General features: G+C 47.9%; 1 protein-coding gene across 2 annotated transcripts in view; it reads right to left on the bottom strand.

Annotated features, from left to right (window-relative positions):
• TMCC2 (transmembrane and coiled-coil domain family 2) overlaps nt 1–19,232 on the bottom strand; it is a 67,366-nt gene that overhangs the window by 8,547 nt on the left and 39,587 nt on the right. The window contains exon 1 of one of the 2 annotated variants that reach the window (XM_077839167.1): nt 3,458–3,706. The exons of the other annotated variant lie outside the window; for it this stretch is intronic. Within the exon in view, the coding sequence (XP_077695293.1) occupies nt 3,458–3,499 (42 nt within the window). The 5' untranslated portion in view covers nt 3,500–3,706. Of the gene's footprint in view, nt 1–3,457; nt 3,707–19,232 lie in introns of those variants that run through there. 2 annotated transcript variants of the gene reach the window in all.

Below are 19,232 nucleotides of genomic sequence, written 5' to 3' on the forward strand. Positions count from 1 at the left end.
AATAGAAACCAGGCCTGTCTCCCTATGCCCAGTTTGAAATGCCTAAAGCACACTGCCTTCCCATTTGAAAACCACACATTTTCCAGTGGCTGAGTTTTCTATGCAAACTGTTATGCAAATCTAGGTGATGCATAAATGGCTTGTGGCTTCTAATGAAGAGTTGGCGAACAGTTAAATATTGTTGGCAGACATGGCCTGATTTCTAATTTCCATCACATTTTCACAGAATGACCCTTTAGTACAGTATAATTTTGATAGATTGTTACTTTGGAATACATTATCCCCAGGGAGCATCTTGCACAGGAGGAGTGGCGCGTTCTCCAGAGACTGCATGTAAAGGTTTAATAAGTGACGTGTCCTAGGTGTGGATGAGACAAGCACAGATTTCATTACTAGGAAGGGATTTGCCTCTGTTGTTCACTGTTGATTCTCCTCTCCTCCATGGGTTGCTATTATATTAACCATATGGAACCCCCTATTAATGACATCAATGGAAGCAGAATCAGGCCTTTAGACAAATAAGCTTCTGGACACAGTGATCTTGTCTTCCTAGATGTCTGTGATGTCTCATGAGCACCTACAGTGCTATAAAAATAATAGGGAGTCTGATCTTGCATGGAACACCATTGACTTCAATGGAAGTTCAGCGTGCAGAGGGCGCAGAAGATCATGCCCAGGAGGTGATCTGCACTGTTCTGTTGCATGCTTTACTCCCCAGGCTGCAGTGGTCCATCCACGCAGTGACCAGCCAGTCCTTCTGTTGGGTCCATGCATGGCTCCTGGCAGCCAGCGCTACTACGTAAAGGTAGCGGGGGCTTGCGGTGGGATGTGCAGCATGTGGATCCTTCTAGGGAACTCGAAGGGCACTTCTGGAGACCAAAGGACGGAGAACATTAAGGGCCCGTCCATGCTGGGGAGAGTTGTAGCAGTGCAGTACCTACGCTGGTGCAAACCCCCAGCGCAAAGGCATTGTGTCAAATTCGGGGCTTGCACTCGTGCAAATTTTCCTGTTTAACCCTGGTGCAGCACATCTACACTGGGGCTTTGCACCAGTACAGACAGGCCCTACGCTGAGGATTGAGATGATCTTTCACAATACATAGACATAAAGCGTTTTCTCTAAGATCAGACATGTTCCTTCTTCAGGCCTTGCCCCCATCCGTGGCCAAGAGAGAGATTACAAATGTGTGGAGGGAGGGGGGAACAGCTAATTCCCCTTTTTGGGGTGTTATAAAGACCCTGATTTCTAAAGATATTGTTAATATCTGCAAAGACCTTTGAAGATGCAGAGAAAGCCTTTGTCCCCTGCTGGTATGTTTTGCAAAGCGCTGGTGCTTGGCCAGTAATAACATCATGCCATAATTGTTATATACGGTAATAGACTAGGAGCAAGAATGTCTTTGAATTACAAACTGTTTGCCACAGGATTGAAAGCCACCTGCTGCAATATACTCTGGAGGTAGTTTTACTGTGTTTTTTTTAAATTTCTGAGTGCAATCCTAGCCACAGTGAAGTCAGTGGGAGTTTTGCCACCTACTTCCAGGGGGCCAGGATAGAATCATAGAACTGGAAGGGACCTCGAGAGGTCATCTAGTCCAGTCCCCTGCACTCAAAGCAGGACTAAATATTATCTAGACCATCTCTGATGGGTGTTTCTCCAACCTGCTCTTAAAAATCCCCAATGATGAAGATTCCACCACCTCCCGAGGCAATTTATTCCAGTGCTTAACCACCCTGACAGTTATGAAGTTTTTCCTAATGTCCAACCTAAACTGCCCTTGCTGCAGTTTAAGCCCATTGCTTCTTCTCCTATCCTCAGAGGTTAAGAAGAACAATTTTTCTCCCTCCTCCTTGTAACAGCCTTTTACGTACTTGAAAACTGTTATCATGTCCCCTCTCAGTCTTCTCTTCTCCAGACTAAACAAACCCAATTTTTTCAATCTTCCCTCACAGGTCACGTTTTCTAGACCTTTAATTATTTTTGTTGCTCTTCCCTGGACTTTCTCCAATTTGTCCACATTTGTCGTGAAATGTGGCACCAAGAACTGGACACAATACTCCAGTTGAGGCCTAATCAGCAAGGAGTAGAGCGGAAGAATTACTTCTTGTGTCTTGCTTACAATACTCCTGCTAATACATCCCAGAATGATGTATGCTTTTTTTTTTTTTTGCGCAGCAGTGTTACACTGTTGACTCATATTTAGCTTGTGATCCACTATGACCCCCCAGATCCCTTTCCACAGTACTCCTTCCTACGCAGTCTTTGCCATTTTCTGTGTGTGCAATTGATTGTTCCTTCCTAAGTGGAGTACTTTGCATTTATCCTTATTGAATTTCATCCTATTTACTTCAGACCATTTCTCCAGTTTGTCCAGATCATTTTGAATTTTAATCCTATCCTCCAAAGCATGTGCAACCCCTCCCACCTTGGTATGGTCCACAAACTTTATAACGTACTCTCTGAGCCATTATCTAAATCAGTATTTCCCAAACTAGGGCCGCTGCTTGTTCAGGGAAAGCCCCTGGCGGGCCGGGCCGGTTTGTTTACCAGCCGCGTCCGCAGGTTCGTCCGATCGTGGCTCCCACTGGGCGCGGTTCGCTGTGTCCGGCCAATGGGGGCTGCGGAAAGCAGCGGCCAGTACATCCCTCGGCCCGCACCGCTTCCCGCAGCCCCCATCGGCCTGGAGCAGTGAACCGCGCCCAGAGGGAGCCGCAGTCGGCCAAACCCACGGACGCGGCAGGTCAACAAACCAGCCCGGCCCGCCAGGGGCTTTCCCTGAACAAGCAGCGGCCCTCGTTTGGAAAACACTGCTCTAAATCATTGATGAAGAGATTGAACAGAACCAGACCCAGAACCAATCCCTGCGGACCCCACTCATTATGCCTTTCCAGCATGACTGTGATCCCCTGATAACTACTCTCTGGGAATGATTTTCCAACCAGTTATGCACCCACCTTATAGATTTTCCAGCCAGTTATACACCCACCCTTTGCCTTCCTTTTTCAAGAGACTTCCCGATGCCCCGTAAGCTGTCCAGCTGTGTATTATGCTCACACTGAGAGACCCTCAACCAAGGTCAGGGCCACATTGTGCAAGGTGCTGTACAGACATGAAGCAAGAAGCAGCCCTGCCCCCAAAAGCTAACAAAGGAAGGACTGTTACCCCGTTTCACAGACCGAAATAAGTGACTAGAACAAGGTCCCACAGAGAGTCTGGAGCAGAGCCAGGAACTGAAACCAGGTCTCCAGTCTGGTGTCTTAACCATATACCCATTCTTCTTCTGTCATTCACCTCTCTCCCTACAAACAGAATAAGAAACCTCCTTCTGGGCATGGCCCTTAGAGGAGCTCAGAATGCCTGGTACTTGGCACACCTCAGGATCACACCCAACCCCCTCAGCCTTTTGCTGCTGGCAGTTTCTCATTCAAGCCACACAGATCAGCATTTACATGGTACCTTCCATTTTTCATCTGGATCCACCAACCTCTTCCGTCTCATGGTAGTTCAATCCTCATGGCTGAGCAGCATGGAGAATCCAGCTAAGCAAGAGCAGCAAGGAAATACAGTCTGGGGTTTGTAAATGATGTCAGCAACTCATCCAGGCAATTATCGCTTTGTTTCAGATGCCTTACTGTACATTGGGGCAGGGAGAAGAAAGACACGGGAACAAAACTCAACCCATACGCAACCCTGGAGAGAGTTGCAAACTTGCTTCATCCTTATTAGATCAGCAAATTTTAAAAAAACCCTTGTAGACTTTATAAACTGCGCCTGCCCAGCTATTCTTAGCTATTTGGTTGCTCCTGTCCTTTTCCAGGCCCAGCGCCCAGGGAAGGCTTCACCCTTGTCTCTTATCGGCTGGCAGGAATTGGAAGCTGCAGGAAATGGATTTTTTTTCAGCTGTATATTTCTATACACAGTAAAGGATAAAAGCAATTTTAAAAAAGAAATAAACCAACCCAAGATAGCAGCTCCGATGAAAGCTGAAAGAGGAAACTGGGCTCAGCTCAGCCAATTAACTGGAGAAGTTGCTCAACTTTGTTTCCGTGAAATGCGTAATTATGGCGGAGGCTGGGTCATTTAATTCCCCTTTTTGTCAAATACACAGCCCACGCTGAGACGGAGGGAAGTGATCACTGGAAAATACTCCAGGTCACCAGCGTGACAAACCTATATCAATGGGAGATGGCCTTGAAAATCTATTTGCTTGCAGTGGTTCTGGAGATGGCTCTTCTGTAGGGTGGGATCATTTAACAGGAAGGCTGGCTGATTCCCAAACTTCTCGGCCAGATTAATTCAATCTAGTGATGCTAATTTACACCAATTGATGATCTGATCCTCAGTTGACCACGAGACTGGGGGAAAGTAAGAGGCTGGAACAGCAGCAAATACATGGAAAATACCCTATGGCCCAGATTTTTAAAGGTATTAAGATTTGCTATGCTAAGCACTGAAACGCCTAACTGATTTAGGAGCCTAAATCTCATTTTCAAAAGTTATTCAGGCACTTAGGAGACAAAATCCCTCGACTGTCAATGGGATTTTGGCTCAGAAATCCCTTTTGGGAATGAGATTTATGCTCTGAAATCAGTTAGGCATTGCAATGCGGATCGCACCACCACCTAAATAACTTTAAATATCTGGGCCTAGGTCCCTAAACAGTGCAACTAGTGGCCAATACACAGGAGACTGAGGCCAATACGTTCAAATGTGGGTGGCCAAAATTAGGCCTCTATATCCATATCTCAGTACCCAAAGCACTTGCCTCTGTGGAAGCTGTTTGGGCCACTTCTTTAAATGCACTGACTTGGACAATAGTGGCTAACAACTGGTGCTAGCCTGCAGGCAGAGACAAGGGCTGGCCGGGGTTTGCACCTATTGAGCTAATCAGGATTTACTCTTAATTACATTTAAGGTTGAGCCTTGACCAGCCCAGTCAGTACAAACCCCTGTATGTCCTGATCTTCACTTAGGAGTGCCGTTATACCGACAACTGCATCGGGGTTATTCACAAGTACAGACAAGGCCAGCTGATCCCCGTGGCATTACCCAAAATAAAAGCCACTGGTTATTGAGAATTCTCTAATCTCTACATACATTCTCCCCCATATATATATATGTACGAGAGAGAGAGCATGCTTGAGCAATCCATGCTAGAGGAGACGTAGCACTGCACTCGGATGCTCCTAAGACATGCTGAGAACTGCCAGGCGATGCTACACCAAACACCTTCTGATAGGGAAATCAAATTGCTCACGGAGCCACAGAAGTTACACTGCACTTAATGCAAAGCAGCATGGTTAATGCTCGCTTTTTAGAGAGACGTCCCTGGACTCAAGAGGCACATCAAAGAGGCAGAAGCATTGATGAAAGGGAGATTAAAGGAGTACCACACCCTGCCTGGCATGTATTATTCAAGAGTCCTGTCTCTTTCAGAAAGAGCAGGGCATGTCCGACTGGAGAAGTTCCATCAGGGGTCACGGCTACAAAGTCGTTGGGTTTTGATGTTAATCTTTTAATAAGAAATCCCATTTCACGCTGCTTCGTTAAATTAGCTGGGGCACCGATGTCATTAAGTGAGGTTAAAAGGTTGACGTGGAAACGAGACAGAGCCAGACAGTGCAAAGTCACTTTAAAGCAGCACTAAGGGAATAATCCTGCCAGGGAAAGGGGAAGCGAAGCAAAGAAAACACCGTCTCTCTGCACCGGGCAGCAGGACGACAGCCTCTCTCTGTCTGACTCTGCCCCTGATGGTATTAACAGCCCTGCGGATTACAGACTTAAAACCGTGAGACTGGCGTTGTTGAGATACTGAATGCAGGCAGTTGGCCACCTTCAGACCAAATTTACCCTTGACAACCATGGCTGCTCTCGCTGACTAATGGGTATCTGCCTCTTATTTCTTTGCACTGCTCTCTTTAGTGCCAATGGGTACTCTCTCTCGTGTGTGAATTCTATTACAATGCAGCCCCTCTTTGGGAGTTTGTTTTCTCCTACACAGATATAAACACCCAAATTGTGAGCTCACTGGGGCAGGGACTCTCTTCTTCCTTACTTCTCTTCACAACGAAGCCCTGAGAATAAGAACACTTCATTTTCCAGAGAACAAAAGCAACATCTAAGCTTTTTTGTCCACCTGCCACTCTCCATAAGGAAAACCTGCCTAGGAGCTAGGAAACAGCTTAAGGTTTCCAGTGAGGGGCCAAATTCTGCTCTCAATACCTCTGAAGTCAGTGGAGTTATTCTGGGTTTACACTAGCATTGTTCATGGCAGAATTCAGCCCAGGGCATTTGCCCTGAATTGCTCTGTGGGGAGAAGGGGATGTTTGCACTTGGCTGACAGTTCCGTGCCCCAAAGCTGCAATGTCCCGAGATTCATGCAGATCTCAGGATGGATGGAGAAGTCAGGAGCCTCTGTAGGACCTGGAAGTCCCCATCCTGAGCCCTGGGACCCATGCTGCCATGACAGTAGCTGCAATCACCCACTTCAGAGGGGGGTTTGCAGCTACATAAATGAACGTGGTGGAGGGAGGAGCTGCTCCCTAGCTCTTCTCTTTCCTTACTTCAGACCACGTCCCCTAAGCTATGAGGCTCCTACCAGGTGGAGAGGCACTGCTGCCGATGCTCTCCCCTTTCCACATGCTGTGCATGGTGGAGGGTAACATGAAGCCTTGGTCCTTAAACTCCAAGCAGTTTCTCCCCACCATGGGGCTCCAGCTCAGAAGCATGGAGTGGGGGGATTCCCACACCCCAGTGCAGGAAGGCTTTGCACTTCCTTGCTTAGCACAGAAAGCGGCTTCCTCAGCCTGACCTGAGACTGATACCAGAGCAGTGCAGACTGCCTGGGCACTGAGCTTGCAAGCCCCTGAGCGAGAGCTTGTGCCGGAGCCGTGAGGACAGCCCTGAAAGGCTGCTAACCTAATGAGACATGACAAGCAGGCTGGCTGCTAATGGCAGAATCGAGGGGAAATGTCTGAGAAAACCCGATTCCTGGATGACTGTGTAAATAGCATGGGGGGAAGCAGCAAAGCAGCTCATCTTAGTAAGCTGGAAAGGGGACGCAGCCACCATTCAGGGAGGTTTACAAGGACACTGAGGCCGGACACCACTTGCATTGACTGTTTGGTGAAGAAAGCTTGGCCAGAGGTAGGACACGGGCCTGGGGTCAAAAGATCCGGGTTCCCTCCCTATGCTGCCACAGATGCCCTGTGTCACATTGGGCCAGTCACGCAAGCTCTCTGTGCCTCAGTTCCCCAAGTGTGCAATGGAGATAGCAGCACTGCCCTACCTTGCAGGGGTGTTTGGAGGATACATATATTAAAGATCTTGAGGTGCTCAGATACTACAGTGCTGGGGGCAAGCCATAGGTGCTGGAACTAGGGGTGCTTCTGCACCCCCTGACTTGAAGTGGTTTCCATGATATCCAGGATATCCATTTACAGTTTGGTTCAATGACTCTCAGCACCCCCTCTCTACAAATTATTCCACCACCGCTGGGGCCAGCTAAGTACCTAAGACGGAAGGCTTTGGGACAACTATCAGATAGACAAATCTGAGATCCAGGCTCACCTTAAACCTTAATTTTCCCGCCCACTTCTAACAATACACGCTTCACACACGTGCACGTGCAGGAACGATCCTACACACAAGCACCCATGAGAATCTAGCCCCACATTGCGCTTGGCAGGACTGTAATCTATAGAACATTAACACTCCATTTCTGGCTTCCAAGTTCACCACAGGAACCTGAGACACAATGGCAGGTCACGTATTCTGGGAGACAATTACTGTTCTCATTTGGAAAGCGGCTTTGCAGATACCAGGGGTGGGGAAGAGGAAAAGACAACTGCCGCATGTGATGTAATCGGACTAAATGGAATAATAATAATAATAATAATAATATAATAAAAAAAAAACAGCAGTAGGACAAGATTTTCAGGGCAAAGCTGTTTTAAAATCATAATGATCAGCCACATCTGGGGAATTGTTTTGTTTTTCATTTTCAGCCTATGACAAATATGATCATTTTAGGCCTAATCTTCAATAAGGGCTTGATCCAAAGCCCATCAAAGCTAATGGGAGCTGTAGGGGTTCAGCGTCTCTGAAAATTCAGGCTATTTCTATTTAGGTGCCCAACTTTAAGCAGCCAGGTTTGGGCTTTTGGGCTGGCCCTCGACAGCTGAGCAGCTCCCTTTCTTTGCCTTGTGCTCACTTTGTTTGGTTCTGTTCCATTCTCTATAGTTTCTTATACTGCGTTCATCACCGTCGTATCTGAGCCCCTTCCAATAGTGCGGGGAGCCATGGGACTAATATGTGTCATGTATTGTTTGTTCTCTCATCCTCTCCCCAGGTCGGCAACTGGCAGCAGGATACAGGACATCTTACCTCCCAGTCTCCCAGGTCGGCTGGCTCTTCGGTGGCTTATGTGAAATGGATTCAGTCCAACTCCTTTTGGAAAAAAAAGTTGATCTCACCAAAGCTCCCATCACTGGGCCTGATCCTGTGCAGCACTGAGGGTATGTCTACACTGCAATTGGATACCGGCAGCTGGTCCATGTCAGCTGACTCGGGCTCATGGCACAGGGCTGTTTAGCTGAGGTGAGGACATTTGGGCTTGGGCTGGAGCCCAGGCTCTAGGAGCCTGCAAGGTGGGAGGATCACCAAGCACCTGAGCCTGAATGTCTACACTGCAATAAAACAGTCCCTTAGCCCAAGCCCAAGCCAGCTGGCATGGGCCAGCGTGTGTTTCTAATTGCAGTGTAGACACACCCTGAGTGCCTCAACTCCAGCTGGAGTCAATGAGAGTGGAGAACACGTGACACCCCACAGCCCAGGGCCTACCCTCAGTGCTAGCAGACCCAGCAGATAAAATGGTGTCGATGGGGCTGGAAACCGAAGTCTCCTCTCCCAAGAAGGCTTCTCCAGGGCAGGGTTACAACACACCAGCAGGGGGAGCATGGGAGTAACCTGCCCTGCTTCCACCCATGTTGCAACTTGTCCTGAGACTAGAGGACTTTGGTGTTTGGGGCTGTTTACCCCGCCCCTCTCAGGTGAATGCAACTCACGAAGCTCTGCTCTGTCTCAGACCCATAGCAACCCAGAGGGAAAACCAACCTGGTTACTGTTTTCCAAGCAAAAGGCCAGTACAGCTTTCAGCAGCATTAACAGGCAATGCCATTTAAATCCCAGCAAACCTAAATGACTGCCCAGTGGATTTAACAGAGGGATTACTGAAAGCCGTACTCTCCATACACGACGAAAGCCTTTCAAAAGTCAAAGCAAAATTAAACTTCCATTTGTTTCCCATCGTTTCTTTTCCTAGGGAGGCTGGGGGGGGGAAGAGCAGGGATTGGTGTGCCTCTGGTGAGTATGTGGGATGCAGGAGGAAAAATGATTCTTATAAACACAGTTTGAACCAGGAGAACTGAGTTCTAAACAAAGCTCAATCTAATAAGCTGAGCAAACATTACCTTAAAGGCCACAGCAGGCGCACAGTTATGCAACATTGATTTACTATTGCTGTTATGATGTCACCGCGGTTTGGATGCAGGAAAGCTACGAGGACAGAGCTTGTGTAGACAGCTGTTTTTGGGTCCTTAGCAAGCTCTCCTGAGAGCTGAGAAACTTCCTGAATCCCAGGATTCTGTGCTGCCCTGTGGCCTCCCTGGTACAATGGTTTGGGTCCCACTGTGCACTGAGCGTGCATTTATGAGTAGTCTATAAAATGATTAACAGATGTTTAATAAATGGTCAATCAGCTGAAAGAGCTCCACGGGTTCTGTAGTGACGGACACCTGTGCAAAGTGGATCGTAAAGTGTCACCATTCCGATCCAGTCGCTGGGCCTTATGTCACTGGAGGGACCAAATGGTTTCGATGATATAATTTGAATGCATCACGGGGTCTTTGTGTATACAGGGAAATGGGAGGAACCTTTGAGGCCCTTTGCCCTGAACTGAACAACCCCAAAGAAGAATGTGGAAAAACTGGAAAGAGTCCAGCAGAGGGCAACAAAAATGATTAGGGGACTGGAACACATGAGTTATGAGGAGAGGCTGAGGGAACTGGGGATGTTTAGTCTGCGGAAGAGAAGAATGAGGGGGGATTTGATAGCTGCTTTCAACTACCTGAAAGGGGGTTCCAAAGAGGATGGCTCTAGACTGTTCTCAGTGGTAGCAGACGACAGAACAAGGAGTAATGGTCTCAAGTTGCAGTGGGGGAGGTTTAGGTTGGATATTAGGAAAAACTTTTTCACTAGGAGGGTGGTGAAACACTGGAATGCGTTACCTTGGGAGGTGGTGGAATCTCCTTACTTAGAAGTTTTTAAGGTCAGGCTTGACAAAGCCCTGGCTGGGATGATTTAGTTGGGGATTGGTCCTGCTTTGAGCAGGGGGTGGGACTAGATGACCTCCTGAGGTCCCTTCCAACCCTGATCTTCTATGATTCTATGAAAGAACACAAGAACTATTGTTGCTGGCGCCTACTCTTCCTGTAATCAGTGCTGCATTCCTCTTCCATAGCCCCTCTCATCTCAGGATCTCAAAGCACCTCACAAACATTAATGATACTTGCAACAGCCTTGTGAGTTAGGTCATTATAACTAGCCCTGTGTCATAGATGGGTGCACTGAGGCAAAGGGGTTTGCCCAGGACAAAGGAGTGGAACAGAGAATAGAACCCAGGAGTCCTGACCTGCAGTCCCTATTGCTCTAACCATTTATGCCACGTTCACCTTGCAGAGCGGAGAACAGAACCCACTCCTGACTCCCAGTTCTTCACTTCTCCTCTCCTTCCACGGCCAGGAACAGAGCCCAAAATGCCCAGACCCCCCCTCTACTCCCTGAGCACTCTGCCTTCCTTCTTGGGCTCTGACTACCATTGTTAATGACCGCAGCATTGCCTAGCATACAAGAACGGACTGTGGAGAAAAGTGAACAAATTAGATAATAGCAGATTCCTCCTCCAATTCACCAGCTTGAGAATATTTCTTTTATTTAATCTGGGGAGCTGAAATCAGAGCTTTCCATGCAGTCGCAGATGCCCTGAAATCAAACATGCCAGCCGATTTTATTTATTCACGGAAGCCTGTCTCAATTCTGCAACGCGCTTTAGAAATGGAACTACTGACTGCCCCTGCAAATCCAGGTCTGTTTTAGAATGATCCTTCCCTCAACATTACTGTAAGATCAACAATTGCCAAGACCTACCTCCATCTCACGCAGGATACAGGAACCCAAAGGTTAGTCCTCATGGGCTTTTCTGCTGCTTCGCCTTAGACAAGCTGAACTGGAATGTGATGTGCCAATGCAAACCTGACACATCATGCCGACAGCTCTCCCTGCCATGCTGAGCAATGCTGGCGAGGGGAAGATGCCCATCCAATTACCTGCGAAGTTTAGAAGAGAGGGAGGGAACTAGGGGTATGTCTAAACTACAGCCGCAGAGCTCCGACACTGCCATGCTGTAGCGTAGGAGCTTCCCGCCCCGACGGAAGAGGTTTCTCTGTGGCTGTAGCTAATCCATCTCTTCGAGAGGCGGTAGCTAGGTCAACAGAATTCTTCCATCAACCTAGCCGTGTCTTTGGAGTGGGTTAGGTCAACCTAACTACATCGCCCAGGATGAAAAATTTATCTCAGCCCGTAGCGATTTAGCGAGATCAGCCTAATTAGACTGACCCCAGTTAGAACTGAATTACTAGGGCGCTGTTCTGCAATTCCAATGCACTCAAAGCTCCCACTGAATTCCCTGGGAGTTTTGAATGAATAGGGACTGCAGGATTGGAGCCAGGCTGCTTTGCCCAACTAAGGACTGCTGAATCAATACATCTATTCTATCAATGCTGTTTAAAATCCCCATCGTTGTAGTAGCTAGACACAGAGAGAGACATAGTATCTGACTAACTACCTGTGTATCTGGGTGCTTATACTGCACCTATCGCCGTACTACCTGAGCACTTAACACAGCAGGTATTACTCTTATGTGCCTATGGTCTCGAACGGGTACGTCCTGAGGGTGGCTAGCCCCCCCACTGCTCACGCTGCCACAGCTATCTTCTGTTTTTAGCGCTCTAGCTCCTACTGACTGGCGCAAGTACGTCTCCTTGGGCTGGCTGCTGGAAGCGTAAACATACCCTCACTCTGACACTGGTGTGACTCCACTGAATTTCGTGGAACTTACTCCAGATTTGCCCCAGCAGACATGAGATCCAAAGCTGACCCAATGCCGTCTCACTCTTCTGACGTCTGATTTCATTTCTTTTTTAAATTGTAAATGAGGACAAGATGCAGCCAAATAAGGGATGAAATGAGGGAGAAACCGCCTCTACCAATCTAGGAAGAAGAATGTGTTTGTTTCTATAAATTGCCATATTCTCCTGTGACAGGCGTAGCTCGTGGGCACCTGAGCCAGTCTCTGCAATCACTGTGTTTGTGCTTTGCTGAGTGAACATTTTGGCATTTCTTCAGCAAGCAAGCCCCAGTTCTTTCCCAATGCACAGAGCAGCAAAGCTATTAACTAGTCCTGACACAAGTGGCAGGATAGGGGTATTTTTCTGATCAGTCATTTTGTTGTTGGTGGGTTTGTTTTTCTCAGACTGGACTTTGTTTTTTAGATAAGGGAAAGGGTGTGATGCTTGGGTGTCCCCTGCTTACTGTGTCACCCTGTCTATCTATGCACAGTAGCTTGCAAGCTTGACGAGAAGAAGCACAGGTGTCTCCTCATGCTGGGATTCACACACCCCACTCCAAATGTAGACATGTCCCGAATGAGACCAGACTCACTGTAGTTAGAGATGGGGGCCAAAGTAAACACCATGTAAACATGTCTAATGATTATGGCTGCCTCCATTTTTGGGTGACCAATTTGAGACATCTGAACTTCAGAGGATGGGTGCTCAGAACGGTCTGGAAATCACGCCCTTTTAAGGTGTCTCAGGTTGGTGCACCAACAATCACTAGCCACTTTTGAAAATCTAGATTTAGGTTTGAACATCCCCAAACTTTAAGGGTGTTTGGAACCTAAACCCAGCTCTTTATCGTGATGCAAACCAAATCACTAGAGCCAAACACGCGCAAGCTTTGGGTTGTCCAAAAATCCAGATCAACAGAGTACAATATACCAGAAGCATTTACACACTCTTATCATGCAAGCCAGAAAAACAAAGGTTCATTTCCAGTTCTCCATTAGTCCTACCCCAAAAGCTACTAGAGACAACAGCTTCCAAGATATTCTTTTCAATGAATGTAATTGTACAATCCAAAATGATGAGCCAGTCTTGCCCCAGATATGTGTTGAATAGGGAAGACCAAGTAGATTATTTGCACTATAACATAATGATGCTGCAACGACTCAGCATGAATTTTTGTCTTGCTGCCGCAGGGGCAGAAACCTGCAGCCAGGGTGGCAACTCTACTGAATACTTATTGTTAGTCATGTTTATTCCGGGAGCGCCTAAGGGCCAACCAAGAATGGGGTCCCATTCTGCTAGGTGCTGTACAAATACAAAGTTCCTGCCCCAAACTGCTTACAATCTAAACAGACGAGAGCGCCCCACGGTGCAGGAAGAGGTATAAAACGCAGGCACGCTGAACAATGTTATGGCAGGACATGGCATGTTAGTGCCACTTTGGGGGGCAGGGGTGGGGAGGGAAGGGGGTTACTTAGAAGGGGATCAGCTAAATGGAAAGAAAAATGCAGGATAAATTACTTAGCTGTCACTGGGGCTTGCCTATTCTAGACTCAACATACCTCCCCTTGTTTACACCAGAATGGGTTAAAAAACCTGGTGCTTTAGAAGGCAAGGTGGTCCAGTGGGTAGGGTAGCAGACTCACCCAGGAGATCTAGGTTCTGTTCCCAGATTTGGGGTCAGCTGGTTGAGTGCCCTTGGATACATCACTCCCCTTCCTGTGTCTCAGTTTCCCCATCTGTGAAATGGTGATAATGATACTGTGACCCACTTTTGAGCAGTGCTGCGTGTTGTTATTCCATCTCTGATCACCCAGAGAATGGAAGACATTAGGCCAAGTTCTAGCCAGCGTTGTCGCTGCTCCCTGTGGCCCCATCTATGCTAGAAAATGGATCCTGACCTGCTTTACCTGCTAGTGTAGGCAGCATAAAACCATCCTCTAAACTGACAGCACTCAAGACTCATATCTATCAGCCCTACAAATGCCCTGACCCCAAATCCCTCTGCCTCCATGTGCTGGGACCGTGGGCTCCCCAAATCCTGCCACCACCAATCCTTCACAGCAGAAACTCTTATATTCTATTAAAAAAAAGATGTCAAAGAGTGGCTGGCTCCTTTAAGAGGGAGTGGTCTTCAGAGATCGTGTGACTCACTAGCTGCTTCCCAGGTATGTAGGTCAGAGAAGGGGAAAAAGACAGGAAAGGCAAAGTGTGACCTGTCTGAGAACAGAAGAGAGTCAGAAGGAGCAGCAGAGTTACTCAAGGAAAAGAGCTGCAGGAAACCAGGAGAGCAATAACTGTGAGCTACTGGTGATGGGTGCTGAGGAAATGTATGGAAGCTCTGGCTAGAGCTGGGGAACCCTGCCCAGTTGCAGGAAGGCGTAAGTAGGGGCCCCTAGGAAGATGTGAAGAACCAGGGTGGTTGGTGACAGCCAGGCAGCAGCAAGGGGTTGACTCTGGAGGGAGGTCCCCAGACGCAGGAGTAAAACTCACAGGCTAGGAGGCCTTGGGAGTGAAACACTGCAGGGAGCCCTCTTGAGGGAGACCTGACTTGGGGCTACAGGAGAAGATGTGTGGGTGAGAAGCAGGTCTTGCAGCTCTCAGGTAGATGGTATGGAGAGTGGGGCCCTGGAACAAGGACCAGAATGGCACGGTGACCCTTGAACAGGACTGAAAAGCTCCTGCATTGTCACCTTGTTTCACTATGGGGCTTGGGAAGGACCTGTTTTTACTATGAGGGATCTGCAGACTGTGGCACTTTACATGTATGAAAGCGGTTGAATTTGCTGCTTAAAAAGGCAATTGTCCTTGGCATGGGCGATAGAAAGGGGAAACTGAGGCAGGTGTTCATGCAGTGCCGTGGCCATGTTGACAAGTTATGAGCTTTTGGTAGATACTTTACATGTTACTCTTTTGGGATAAATGTCCTGCAAGACGTGTTTGGTGTAATGAGTTTCTCAGGTTTGAAGTGAGAGTTGCCTGCAAAGAACAGGGGACCCTTTGTCAAGTTGTCTTTCTGTCACAACTGCCACCGAAGGGCACCCCAGATGGAGGCTGCCCTCTGACAAACTAAAAGGGAACATTTCCATTTTAAGACACATACATCCACTGGCAGGTCTGAGGACAGGTCCATGCACTGGCTGCCTGAGTTATTTAATAGAAGGAATGCCTGCAAATTTTGAGATAAGCTAACCACTATGAAAGGAGGAAATAGCCACAAAAGCAGCAGGCCTGCTGTCAAGCTGCAGAGAGACCATAAACTGTCTGCAACCAGCCAGTCTTCAGCTGGCAGAACCGTTCCTTATAAGTGCCCTCACGCAGCTCCGACATTCTGGGGGCATCAGGTCCTCAACAGCCTACTCTGCATATCTTGAAAGGGAGTGAAGCCTCCTTAGATAGCTAATCCTTGTAAAAGCTAGCTTTGCAAAGAAGGTGGGACCCAAACTGCTCACAGAAAGAGGGAAACAAAGTCACAAAAAGTAACATCCCCAACTTGTTCTCGGTATAAAAAAAGAATTTGACCTCAACAATAGCCCAGTAGTCAGAGGTTACCACTTTACCGGCAGATCAGAACACTTGGGTCCATATTTATCCCTCAGTACCACTCCTGCTACCTCACAAAGTTGGGAAAGGGTGTAAATCAGGGAAGAACTCATCCCTATGCACATCTGGTTTGTGTCTGCTTGTCAGAAGTAGAGTACTATAGCCCTAAAATGTTTAACAGCAGTTCATATAATATGGTATACTCACAGCGCCTTTCATCTCAGGATCTCAAAGCACGTGATCATTAAGACTCGCACCCCGCTGATGAAACTGATGCACAGAGAGGAGAACTGACTTGCCCACACTGGGCCTGTGGCAGAGATGGACATAAAATCCTGTAGTCTTGAAACATCATAAACTGCTCTAACTACTAGACGACATTCCCTGCCAGGTTCCATGGCCAAACCTTGCTCTAAGGAAAATGAACCATGCTGGCACCAGGAACTGACGTGGGAAAAGAATCTCAAACCCAGTGACAGTGACACAAAACATTCCATCTGGGGACCTTGAGACTGAAGCTGTCACTCTGGCCCTGCCCTCTTTCCTCTAACCATGTCCCAGCCTGGGCAGCGGGGGCCAGGAGGTGGCTGATGCAGGAGCTAGCTATGCCAGCTCTGTGCCATGCAGGGATTTCCCCAGCATGGGGGAAATTCGGCCGGCTTGTTACACTGAGTTTTCCAGCTCCATCATGACACATTTTTAAAAGACAGTTCAATCCTCTCCTTTTCTGGTGTGTGGCTTAAAAGCAGGGAGAAGGCTGACAAACTAAACCACATGGATCAGCAGAGCTCATAGGAATAAGAGAAGGGAAAGAGATGCAAAATTCAGATCTGGTTCTCAAACAACAAAAGTTGATGATGTCTGGCTATATCACACATGAAAAGCAAAACTCACATGTATCCAAATACATATGTCCCTGGGTACGCAGCTTTCTGATGGAGTGATAGAGAGAGCGGTTATTAACCTGTTTGACACAGACTGAAAACCCTCTGCTGGGATTCCAGCACCTCGATAAATCAAACGCCCAAGTTAACAGTGTCTTTAAACGGTTTGCTTTTTAATTCCACTCTTGGGTTTGCCTCTCCTGATAGAAAAGAAGTGCTTACTCAAATCCCACCACCATAATCAATTCCCAGCAGGCCAGGAAAAATCCCCCAGCATCTGAAACATGCATTGAATATCCCCTTCCTTCTCCATGCTGAACTTCCACTTATTTTTTAAACTTTCTGGGGAAACCCTGGATTAAATTCTGCCCTCACTCACTGGAGCAAATGCACTACAGTCAGTAGGGGATGCACTCATCCCTGCTTTTACGGGGTGGTGATTACAACCATGATTCAGAGCTAAGATTCTCCTTTCATGGCCCTTCTGTTAATTCTGATGCTACCGAGAGCCTCCTTAGCCTGCGAGCCAGTCCCACGGAACACATGCAAATCCCATGTCACTTGCCAGGCTCTTCTGAATCAGTTTAGGAAAGACTGAGATGCACAGACCTTCCCCCAGGATGTTCCAGCAACACTGATAAAAGTCCCAGAGCTCAGGATCACATCCTACACTTAGCCTGCATCTGAGGGAACCTGGAAAGCAGTTTTATATGTTCACTGATGGTCCCAAGTTCGGGGGCAGGTCTAGTCACAGGAGATCGCCTGTTTTGACCTCCCCAGCACAAAGGAGGTTAGTGGGCCTCCTAGCCTGATAGGATGGAACGTGCACAAATGTTTCCTCTTAACGTTCTAACTCCTCCAGGGTTAGCAGGCGTTAGACGACACACTAGTGCCAGTGTTTCGCAGTGTCTGCCGTCAAGGGGACTGACTGCACTTTTCACACATCCATTCACTTATCCTCATGCCCTCCTATGATGTGGGTACGAATTACTACCCTCGGGTGGCACAGAGATCACCTAACGCACCAACATCATGGCTAGGAATAGAACTGAGATCTCCTGAGTAGCCAGCCTCTCCTCTAACAACTGTGCCACACTGCCATCTCAAAAAGCCTTATCGAACTGGTTCTCACTTGGCCCCACAGGGACAGCGGCTTGGTGGGGATCCCAGCAGGCAGGTAGGGAAAGTGGTTTTTTTTCACCAGGGTGTTGGCCATTGGCCTTGCTGGTAGGCTCCCTCTCATCTTTAGCCCTGGCTTCTCGCTAGCAGGCATAAACCACTGCAAGAGCTACATATGTATTTCAGGTCCTGCTAATATGAGGCAGATTTTCAAAAGAGTTCAGATCTCGTTTAGGCAGCTAAAGAAGTGGCTGGATTTTCAGAGGCGTGGTGCACACTTGGCGCTGAGCTCTGGAAAATCAGACCCTGAGCTCTTTTGAAACCCTGGCCCCAATAAGCAAAGGGTCACCTAGAAATACAAGCCATACGCACCCAGCACTTTCAAGAGCACTCAGCCACACTGCCAGAAGCCCGTCCTCCAAGCTGCCAAACGCTGTGGCAGGGCTTAGCGGAAACACCTGAGGTACTCGATGAGATCAGAGCAGCTTCCAAATCAATGCACGCCATTGAAAAAGTCAAACCATGGCAAAGCTCTGCGGCAGGGTGAAAGCCAAAGACTTCACCCATAAAGGTGAGAAAGTTGGGTCCTTAAATGTACGGGTTCACTGAGGCCACAATACTGATATATGCAGGATCTGCAAGTTGACCCCCTTCTATTCCACACTCACCCCAGCCCTCTATGTACCTGTCAGCCCTCGTGCTCAAAGCATTACAAATCATCTCCCAGCCTGGGCCCCAAAATGCTGCAGCTGGGCTCCTTACAGACCTGAGAGCCAGCCCCTTAGCAGCCTACTTAACATGCACAGGTTCCAGGCTGGTACTCATCCCTGGAAATCTTTTCCTTGTCCCAGCACAGAAGCAGGAAGGAGAAGAGGGATGTACTTACAAAGGCTCCCACTAGGGAGTTTAATAGCAATATCCTTTTCCCAGGACAGGAGTTGGAAGGGTGCATTTCTGGCATGAGGACGCTCCAGTGGCTTCTGCAAAGCGTCTGGCCGGTGATCCTTGTGCTGGCAAATTCTTCTCCCTCTGTCATGGCTGAAGTTAAGGATTAGAAGGGTGAGCGGAGGCAGGGGACTATGTATATCTACAATAAAAGAAAGCTGCTCTATGGGAAACTGAAGCTTCTGTATCAGCAGTCAAGAACAATTGTCACAGGCTGGTGCCAGTGAGAACAGAGGGAACCCGGAAGCTAGGTGCCGGAGGGAACGATCCATCTCTCTCACATTAGCTTTTCCAATTGCGTTCTGAGAACAAATATCACTGTCGAGCCTGTTTGATCAGGTTGCCCTTTTTTCGTGCGACGCAGTTTAAGAAATAAACCAAAAAAAATATCTAGTGATATTTAACAGTACAGCTACCAGAGATATTACGGGATAACCTTTCCACCACATGGAGCTAGCAGTAATAGATATCTACCAGCAGCAAAGTACGAGTTCTCTCTTGTTCTTCCTTGGTATTTTGCAAAGAGCGACTGATCGAGCCACATAGTCTCAAAGGAAG

Source organism: Eretmochelys imbricata, chromosome 21 (genome assembly GCF_965152235.1).
Source record: "Eretmochelys imbricata isolate rEreImb1 chromosome 21, rEreImb1.hap1, whole genome shotgun sequence".
Classification (NCBI taxonomy): domain Eukaryota; kingdom Metazoa; phylum Chordata; order Testudines; family Cheloniidae; genus Eretmochelys; species Eretmochelys imbricata.